Genomic DNA, 10,972 nt, shown 5'->3' on the forward strand with positions numbered 1-10,972 from the left:
CTTTTCAAACAAAGGGCCAGTTTAATGTCCTTCAGACTCTAGGACAGTGATGGTGAACCTTGGCACCCCAGATGTTTTGGAACTACATTTCCCATGATGCTCATGCACTCTACAGTGTAGTTGAGCATCATGGGAAATGTAGTTCCAAAACATCTGGGGTGCCAAGGTTCGCCATCACTGCTCTAGGAGGACCGGATTGTAGCCAGCGGGGGCAGAAAATATCCCGGCACTGGCACCAGTGAGAATAAATATGGCCTTGGGGTTGGTGGGCAATAGGAGGAGGAGGAGTGCCCCTATTAGTAGGAGGAAAAGTATCCCATCATTGGTATCAGTAGAATAAATAATTCTCCATTGTTGGTGTCAGTGGGAGGAATAGTGCCCCAAATCAGTGGGAGGAAAAGTGCCCCAGGGCCGGATAAAGGCTAGCAAAGGGCCACATCTGGCCCTCGGGCAGCAGTTTGGAGACCCCTGCTCTAAAGGAACCCTAATTGAGAAACCCTGGTCTATGGGTTTGAAAACATGAAAACAAATTGAGCTAAAAAAAAGTGGAAAGATCAGTATAGAACAGTGATGGTGAACCTCGGCACCCCAGATGTGTTGGAACTACATTTCCCATAATTCTCTTGAACTCTGCAGTGTAGTTGAGCATCATGGGAAATGTAGTTCCAAAACATCTGGGGTGCCAAGGTTCACCATCACTGGTATAGAACACAAGACTTCTCGCCATGGTAGAAAGACCAAGCTTGCATCTGGCCATTCCAGGAGAATTAAAATGCCTTACATGAGATTTAATGATGAGCCAACCCTTGGAGCTAAGGTCAAACATTTCAAATTCTGTTAAAGATCTGGAAGACAGACAATAACGTCTACCACTACCATCCCACATACTGACCGGGGACAAGTAAGTCCCTGGAGCCACTTTTTCTGGGTCATTCAACCATATTAGCATACTAATTATGTATGTTTAGTGCCAATGAGTGAATGACAACACATGACAGACCTGGGGAAGCTCTCCTATTGGGACTATCAGCAAAATGCAGTGGATGACCCGACTTTCATGTCTCCTACACTCATGAAAAATTTAAACTGGGACCAGTTCAGTAAGATGCCATATAACCAACCAGTACTTTTTTGGGTTGTGAGAAGAATCCTATACATGGAACGTACATCAATGGCTGGGGTCCCATAGCGAAAATTGGAATCGGTACTCCCATGATGACATGGGTAAAGAGATGGCCACCTACCCAGCATGCAACCCACAGTCCCACCTATGATGTCTACTAGTCAAACTTCTGATTCTGGTACATCTACTATATGGTAGTACCTAAGGACAGCCCTGTGAGAACCATCATTAATATATGGGATCCTGTTCTAACCTGTAACCGTTTATGCCAATTAAAAGTGGATATTCTCCAGAATATGGTTAAAAAAATTCAGCTTGTGGAGAAGATAGATATTATCTAGAAAAGGGGTCTCCAAATGTTCTAAACAAAGGGCCAGTTTAATGTCCTTCAGACTTTTTTTATTTGGTGGGGTGGGGGGGGGGGGGGGGGCAACTGTGGAGTAGAAAGCATCCAGTTGTCATTGAGAGCAAATAATGTCTCAGACTTGGTGGTCAGTGGGAGGAGGAATAGTACCCCATCATTGGTATCAGTGGGAGGAATAGTGCCCCATCATTGGTATCAGTGGAAGGAATAGTGCCCCATCATTGGTATCAGTGGGAGGAATAGTGCCCCATCAGTGGGAGGAATAGTGCCCCATCATTGGTATCAGTGGGAGGAATAGTGCCCCATCATTGGTATCAGTGGGAGGAATAGTGCCCCATCATTGGTATCAGTGGGAGGAATAGTGCCCCATCAGTGGGAGGAATAGTGCCCCATCATTGGTATCAGTGGGAGGAATAGTGCCACATCATTGGTATCGGTGGAAGGAATAGTACCCCATCATTGGTATCAGTGGGAGGAATAGTGCCCCATCATTGGTATCAGTGGGAGGAATAGTGCCCCATCATTGGTATCAGTGGGAGGAATAGTGCCCCATCAGTGGGAGGAATAGTGCCCCATCATTGGTATCAGTGGGAGGAATAGTGCCCCATCATTGGTATCAGTGGGAGGAATAGTACCCCATCATTGGTAACAATGGGGGGAATAGTGCCACATCATTGGCAACAATGGGAGGAATAGTGCCCCATCATTGGTGTCAGTGGAAGAAATCGTGCCCCATCATTGGAATCAGTGGAAGGAATAGTGCCCCATCATTGGTATCAGTGGGAAGAATAGTGACCCATCATTGTTATCAGTGGGAGGAATAGTGCCCCATCAGTGGGAGGAATAGTGTCCCATCATTGGTATCAGTGGAAGGAATAGTACCCCATCATTGGTATCAGTGGGAGGAATAGTGCCCCATCATTGGTATCAGTGGGAAGAATAGTGCCACATCATTGGTAACAATGGGAGGAATAGTGCCCCATCATTGGTGTCAGTGGGAGTAATAGTGCCCCATCATTGGTATCAGTGGGAGGAATAGTGTCCTATCATTGGTATCAGTGGGAGGAATAGTGCCCCATCATTGGTATCAGTGGGAGGAATAGTACGCCATCATTGGTATCAGTGGGAGGAGTAGTACCCCATCATTGGTAACAATGGGGGGAATAGTGCCACATCATTGGCAACAATGGGAGGAATAGTGCCCCATCATTGGTGCCAGTGGAAGAAATCGTGCTTCATCATTGGAATCAGTGGAAGGAATAGTGTCCCATCATTGGTATCAGTGGGAGGAATAGTGCTCCATTGTTGGTATCAGCGGGAGGAACAGTGACGCATTGTTAGTATCAGTGGGAAGAATAGTGCCCCGTCTTTGGTGTCAGTGGAAGGAATTGTGCTCCATTGTTGGTGTCAGTTGGAGTTGGTGTTCCACCGTTGCCCGTGGGCCGCAGTTTGGAGACCACTGATCTAGGGGAAAAGGTTCATTGTTGGGGTTAGGTAGATACAAGGTAAGAAACAAAAGCTTGGAGATTCCACTAGTCCAAGGTAGACCCTGCAATAATTCTAAGTTATAAACAATTAATCTAGAATATAATAAAATAAATCCTTTTTTTTGGTATTTTAAAGGACCAGTATAGCTAAATTACAACACAGAAGATGTTTAAATGACATCCATGGAGACTATGAAAATTTGACAAGATTGGGAGATGGCTAGAGCAAAGGCCATATTGTGGGAAGATATTTGCAATAAATGATTGACTTACTGCCCAATTATCTGCAAGGGTATGGTTTAGTTGTTTTACTGACCCAGTAAACCCCTCCCTCAGCACAATGTAGTTGGCTGGCGTCCCCGTAGTTGTCAACTCCTATTTCAACAGAGCCACCCAAACAGCAAACAATCCCAGCAAAACGTATAAACATCCAACGTAAGATGGGAATCAAATCTCCAACGTCAACTTAGAAGTCCACCCAGGGCCTTCAAAAGAACCTGGGACTAAAAACGTGTTATTCCCTTGCTACACACATAGGATAATTCCCTCAGTCAAACCACCAAGTCAACTATTATTGAAGACCTGTTCAACTACTGTGAGATTTTAACCATCAGTGGGTATTAAACCTACAGTGGACCCGTCCTCATATAATAGTCTTTGTTTCTGGCCTGATCCAGGGTCACCAGTCCCTTCTTGGACTGAGATGCCCTATATACATTATTTATTTCCGAGACTATAACGTCAAGCTTCCCATCAACATTTCCACCCCCTTCTTGCTTACTGGGAACTCTGGAGCAAATATCTCACCTCTGAACCCCATTACAAATAATGTCCGTCTACCATCCGAAACTCATCAGGTTGGTGTGGACTAACCACTTAAGGATGGATAAAAGGTTCAGAAAAGATTTGGCATTTTTTTCAGGTAGTGGATCATCAACGCCATGTTTTTCTTCTTTTTTTTTTACAAGAAGACAAGCTTGTTTTAAGGAAATTTGTTTTAAAGGGGCAGTCCACCCTAAAGTGATGTTTTTGTTATACTTTGAGTCTGGTGAGCTGAGTGGGCTCCTGGCTTCATGTATGCCTTAAATCAGCGATTCTCAACCAGGGTTCCTCCAGAGGTCGCTAGGGGTTCCTTCAGCATTGGACAATTTTTGCCTCTCAGATAAGTTCCCACTGACGCCATTGATCTTTTTATCTATCTGTAAGGAGGTAATTCTTCCCAATGACCACAAGTGTAAGGACCATTCTTCCCAATGACCACAAGTGTAAGGACCATTCTTCCCAATGACCACAAGTGTAAGGACCATTCTTCCCACTGACCACAAGTGTGAGGACCATTCTTCCCAATGACCACAAGTGTAAGGACCATTCTTCCCAATGACCACAAGTGTGAGGACCATTCTTCCCACTGACCACAAGTGTGAGGACCATTCTTCCCAATGACCACAAGTGTAAGGACCATTCTTCCCAATGACCACAAGTGTAAGGACCATTCTTCCCAATGACCACAAGTGTAAGGACCATTCTTCCCAATGACCACAATTGTAAGGACCATTCTTCCCAATGACCACAAGTGTAAGGACCATTCTTCCCAATGACCACAAGTGTAAGGACCATTCTTCCCACTGACCACAAGTGTGAGGACCATTCTTCCCACTGACCACAAGTGTGAGGACCATTCTTCCCAATGACCACAAGTGTAAGGACCATTCTTCCCAATGACCACAAGTGTAAGGACCATTCTTCCCACTGACCACAAGTGTAAGGACCATTCTTCCCAATGACCACAAGTGTAAGGACCATTCTTCCCACTGACCACAAGTGTGAGGACCATTCTTCCCACTGACCACAAGTGTGAGGACCATTCTTCCCAATGACCACAAGTGTAAGGACCATTCTTCCCAATGACCACAAGTGTAAGGACCATTCTTCCCACTGACCACAAGTGTAAGGACCATTCTTCCCAATGACCACAAGTGTAAGGACCATTCTTCCCAATGACCACAAGTGTAAGGACCATTCTTCCCAATGACCACAAGTGTAAGGACCATTCTTCCCAATGAACACAAGTGTAAGGACCATTCTTCCCAATGACCACAAGTGTAAGGACCATTCTTCCCAATGACAGACCCGGGAACTCAGCACAGGGATGGTGGGAACCCCTCATAATGGGCACAGCAGGTGTACAGACCAAGGAGCACAGGTCAGGGATGGTGGGAACCCCTCATAATGGGCACAGCAGGTATGAAGACCCGGGAACTCAGCACAGGGATGGTGGGAACCCCTCATAATGGGCACAGCAGGGGTACAGATCCAGGAACTCAGCACAGGGATAGTTTTAAGCCCTCATAATGGGCACAGCGGGTGTAAAGACCCGGGAACTCAGCACAGGGATGGTGGGAACCCCTCATAATGGCCACAGCAGGTATGAAGACCCGGGAACTCAGCACAGGGATGGTGGGAACCCCTCATAATGGGCACAGCAGGGGTACAGATCCAGGAACTCAGCACAGGGATAGTTTTAAGCCCTCATAATGGGCACAGCAGGTGTAAAGACCGGGGAACTCAGCACAGGGATTGTGGGGACCCCTCATAATGGGCACTGCAGGTGTACAGACCCGGGAACTCAGCACAGGGATGATGGGAACCCCTCATAATGGCCACAGCAGGTGTACAGACCTGGGAACTCAGCACAGGGATGTTGGGAACTGCTCATAATGGTCACAGCAGGTATGAAGACCTGGGAGCTCAGCACATGGATGGTGGGAACCCCTCATAATGGGCACAACAGGTGTACAGATCCGGGAACTCAGCACAGGGATGGTTTTAACCCCTCATAATGGGCACAGCAAGTGTAAAGACCAGGGAACTCAGCACAGGGATGGTGGGAACCCCTCATAATGGGCACTGCAGGTGTACAGACCTGGGAACTCAGTACATGGGATGATGGGAACTCCTCATAATGGGAACAGCAGGTGTACAGGCCCAGGAAATCAGTACAGGGATGGTGGGACCATGGGAGCTCCTCATAATGGGCACAGCAGGTGTTAAGACCTGGGAACTCAGCACAGGGACGATGGGAACCCCTCATAATGGGCAAAGCAGATGTACAGACCCAGGAACTCAGCACAGGGATGGTGAGATAACCTCATAATGGGCACAGCAGGTGTTAAGACCTGGGAACTCAGCACAGGGATGGTGGGAACTCCTCATAATGGGCACAGCAGGTGTACAGACCTGGGAACTCAGCACAGGGACGATGGGAGCCCCTCATAATGGGCAAAGCAGATGTACAGACCCAGGAACTCAGCACAGGGATGGTGAGATAACCTCATAATGGGCACAGCAGGTGTTAAGACCTGGGAACTCAGCACAGGGATGGTGGGAATCCCTCATTATTTGCACACCATGTGTACAGACCCAGGAACTAAGCACAGAGATCTCACTTATAGAGTCCCTCAAAGATAAAAGAGGCGCTCGGGCGATTTAACTCTCTAGTATCTACCAAACATCGACGATCAGCTTTGAGTAGACAAACCCTTTAAAAATGAAATTCTATTTTTGCTAGAATATATTTAGAGCGATGAGCCTACGTGGTGTTGCAGTCACCATTTGAACACGGAAGGGTTAATGTCTGAACTATTTTAAGGATATCCTAAAAAAAAAAAAAGTGCCCATGTAGCCCTTTGAACAGCAGCTGTAACAGTAACCAATCTGCTGTGTTGACTCAGCACAAATCTCAGATTTGTGCAGATAGCTGGGCTGTGATTGGTGAGAGCACTTGCCCACGGAGAACACTTCCATCCAATCCCTACCTAGCCTGGTGGAATGTTCCAAATTGCAAAAACATATGGGGGAGGAGGGGCCTCAGGAAAACAAGAACTTAGCATAAGCAATGGAGAAGTTATACTGACAGAGCTCCTAGAGCAGAGCAGAAGTGCAATGGGAGGGCCTTATAAAAAGCCCAATTGATGCAAATTGTTACAACAAGTTATATATTGTAAACTAATGCTATACTGTATAACATAATAATATAATACATTGCAATTCAATACCGGTAATTAAATATAGCATCTGACAGCTCATACTGAAATACTTTTATGCAATATCAGGACCCAAACCCCAGATAAATTATATCCCATATACAGTATTTTTTATATGTAACCTTTGAAATGTTTTATTAACATAATTGCCATATCTGACCATTATTTCATTGTATTTATGTACTTTTAGGTAATAGTGTGAAAGCAGTCCCCACCAGAAAATTTGGCTTTATTATATTAGTTTGTACACATCCTCTTGTAACTTTTTTTGTGAATAAATAAATAAATAAATATATATATATATATATATATATATATATATATATATATATATATATATATATATATATATAAATAATAAAAAAAAAATATTATATATATATATATAGATATAAAAATAAATAAAAACACACACACACACATATATATCTATATATATATATATATATATATATATATATATATATATATATATATATAAATAAATAAAAACACACACACACACACACACACACACACACATATATATATATATATATATAAAAATTATATATATATATATATACATACACTCTTCTTTTCTTTTTAGCCGTATACCTACAACATTGCATTGCAGTGGGAGGGGACACAAAGCAGCTCATTTGATACGACTGTACCCAACATAGAATGGACAGCTGCATTGTAAAGGAGTCAAAACAAAGACAAGCAACATTGTATTATTACGTAACTAAAAACAACGACAGAAGGAAGCTATAGCTAAAGCTGGATCTCTAGTAAAAGTTACAGGAGGGCGTGCACAATCCATTTAGTTAAAACTTAGCTGTAGTAGGTGGACAATCCCTTTAATTGGGGGTCCGTCCGGGATATAGTATAGTAAGTAGTGATGCCTTTTCAGTGTAGAAGAAAATTTTGAGAATGTGGACTTCCTTTGTGACCCACTAAAATGTACCCAAACCTGTGTTTTTGCAGCAATCTATCTACAAGGTAGAAAAAAAAATGTCTTCTCATGCCTCCTTGTACCTCCAGAATGAGCTCTTCCATTTCGAACTGCCTTTGGGAGGCTTTGTCATCCTCAATAGGTTCATGGTAGAGCAACGCCAAGACTTCGAACTTCTTCAGGGCAGCCTTGTAGTTCTTCAGGCTGATGTGGATGACCCTGTCCTCTCCATCATACTCTGGAAAGTCAAGCCCGTCCTCACCCCTGGCGCCCAAGTTGGCCAGGGAGAGGCACAGAGCTGCCAGAACCAGCCATGGCCCCTTCATCCTCTCGCTACGCTCCAACGAGTCGACAGGTCACCAATTCCGGTCCCAATTTAAAGTCAACGTGGGGGAGGAATGTGGGAGGATAAAAACAAAATCCCCTCTCCGCCCCTACAGGTAAAGGCTTGGCGTTGGGTGGACAGGTAGCTCCTTCAGCTGTCCTTCTGGGGAGGCAGCTTCACTCTTACTCAGAGGGGGGATCAGGCGACGGTCTCCCTGAGCTGATGGAGACGGAGGCGAGAGTCTGGGGACGACTGGTGGTCACCTTTCCAGGGCGCTCAGACTGAAAAGCAAAGAGAGAACTTGAAACCCAGGCCATAAAAGAAGATGAGGGGGCTGGATAGGAGGAGGTCAGTGAGGTGGGAGGGACACCCTATCCTGACAGCTTGGACCCTTGTCCCCTGCCCTCCCTCCTTCTATTCCCCTGTCTATATATGTCTACATGAGATCTTGCTCCTAATATACTCTTCAAGTCCTCAAGTATCCTGTTGGCACTGCGACCACACAGAGACCAGCAGCTTGAGCACTTGCTGCGTCCACAGGTGTCTGTAAGCTCCTTCAATAAGGCAAAAGACCGAGGTGCAAACTACAGTAGCTTTTATCAACCTACCAGTGAGCATATCCCTAATCTGACTTCAGTAAACCAAACTCAGATTAGCTGCAGCAGATATTTTAACCAAAAAATTACTGATTTGATGTCCTATATTACTTAAAGGATCATCCCACCCAAAATGTTTAGGTTACTGATGGGCTGAGTCAGTCCCTGGCTTCTTATATGTCTCAGAAACTCCAACAGAGAGATCTTCATCCCATAATTCCAACTCTGTTCCTGTCCACCTGGATGTTTTGGGTGTCTTCTCTAACCTTTGTGTGTTTCTGCTCCTTTTGTTATATTCCACCTAATATAAATAAAAAAAATCTACCAGGGATGGTCAGAAGCCCTTGGAATGGGCACAGCAGGTCTACAGACCTAGGACCTCAGCACGGGGATGGTGGGAACCCATCATAATGGACACAGCGGGTGTACAGACCTAGGACCTCACCACGGGGATGGTGGGAACCCATCATAATAGACACAGCGGGTGTACAGACCTAGGACCTCAGCACGGGGATGGTGGGAACCCATCATAATAGACACAGCGGGTGTACAGACCTAGGACCTCAGCACGGGGATGGTGGGAACCCATCATAATAGACACAGCGGGTGTACAGACCTAGGACCTCACCACGGGGATGGTGGGAACCCATCATAATAGACACAGCGGGTGTACAGACCCGGGAACTCAGTTCTGTAAAGATGGGAACCCCTCATAATAGACATAGCAGATGTGCAAACCTAGAAACTCAATATGGGGATGGTGCAAACCCTTCATAATGGGAACAGCAGGTATACAGACCTGGAAACTCATCACAAGGAGGGAGTAAACTCCTCATAATGGACACATCGGGTGTACAGACCAGGGAGCTTAGTGAAGGGATGGTGTGAACCTCTCATAATGGGCACAGCAGGTGTATAGACCTGGGGACTTATTGCAGGGATCATGCAAACACCTCAAAATCTACATAGCAGGTGTGTAGACCGGGGAACTCAGCACAGGGATGGTGGGAACCCCTCATAATGGGTACAGCAGGTGTACAGACTCTGGAACTCAGCACAGGGATGGGGTGAACCCCTCATAATGGGTACAGCAGGTGTACAGACTCGGGAACTCAGCACAGGGATGGTGGGAACCTCTCATAATGGACACAGCAGGTGTACAGACTCGGGAACTCAGCACAGGGATGGTGGGAAGTCCTCATAATGGGCACAGCAGGTGTACAGACACAGGAACTCTGGGCAGGGATGGTGGAAACCCCTCATAATGGGCACAGCAGGTGTACAGACCTGAGAACTCAGCACAGGGTTAGTGGGAACCCCTCATAATGGGCACAGCAGGTGTACAGACCCGGGAACTCTGGGCAGGGATGGTGGAAACCCCTCATAATGGGCATAGCAGGTGTACAGACCCAGGAACTCTGGGCAGGGATGGTGGAAACCCCTCATAATGGGCACAGCAGGTGTACAGACCCAGGAACTCTGGGCAGGGATGGTGGGAACCCCTCATAATGGGCACAGCAGGTGTACAGACCTGGGAACTCAGCACATGAGATTTCAATGATAGTGTGTCTGGGAGACAGAAGAGAGTGTCGGGTGGTTTAACCCTCCAACATCCATCAAACACTGAACTCTCAGCTTTGGGTGAACTGGTCTCCTAATGGCCGATTCTAGGTTTAGGATTGACGAAATTTCAATCAAACTGACCAATTATTTTCAACATCTGTTTGAAATGACCAGAATCTATCTTTAAGAATAAAGACTGAGAGTCAAACATGTTGGTGGTACCTCCATCAGTAGGAGAAAATCTTGAAATCGATGGGCCTATTCATAAAGATACAAATGACCATTTCCCTGATTTACATTTTCTCTCTTTTGAACAAAAACCCAAAGTCAGAAATGCATTTTAAAGTGTATCCTAAGCCAAAAACGTTATTTTAGCTTTCGATGGAGTAGAAAATGGTTAAACCATCAGCTTTTTTTGTTATCCTGGGGGGTACAACAGGAAATGAAGGAAATCCCCCCTTGGTTTTCACAATAACAGGTGTCCCTACTAAAAGATAATTCATCACTTCTGTTCCATAGACCAGTGTTTCTCAA

The 10,972-nt window shown here is 45.5% G+C and overlaps 1 protein-coding gene across 1 annotated transcript in view; it reads right to left on the reverse strand.

The window, feature by feature from the left end:
- Window positions 1-8,583, reverse strand: part of CASQ1 (calsequestrin 1) — a 103,573-nt gene extending 94,990 nt beyond the window's left edge. Inside the window, exon 1 of the mRNA XM_077464096.1 lies at window positions 8,038-8,583. Within this exon, the coding sequence (XP_077320222.1) occupies window positions 8,038-8,280 (243 nt within the window). The 5' untranslated portion in view covers window positions 8,281-8,583. The remainder of the gene's footprint in view (window positions 1-8,037) is intronic.
- Between the last annotated feature and the right edge of the window lie 2,389 nt (window positions 8,584-10,972).

This window comes from Lithobates pipiens, unplaced genomic scaffold (genome assembly GCF_037356315.1).
Source record: "Lithobates pipiens isolate NorthernLeopardFrog02 unplaced genomic scaffold, aLitPip1_a1.2 Scaffold_30, whole genome shotgun sequence".
Lineage (NCBI taxonomy): Eukaryota > Metazoa > Chordata > Amphibia > Anura > Ranidae > Lithobates > Lithobates pipiens.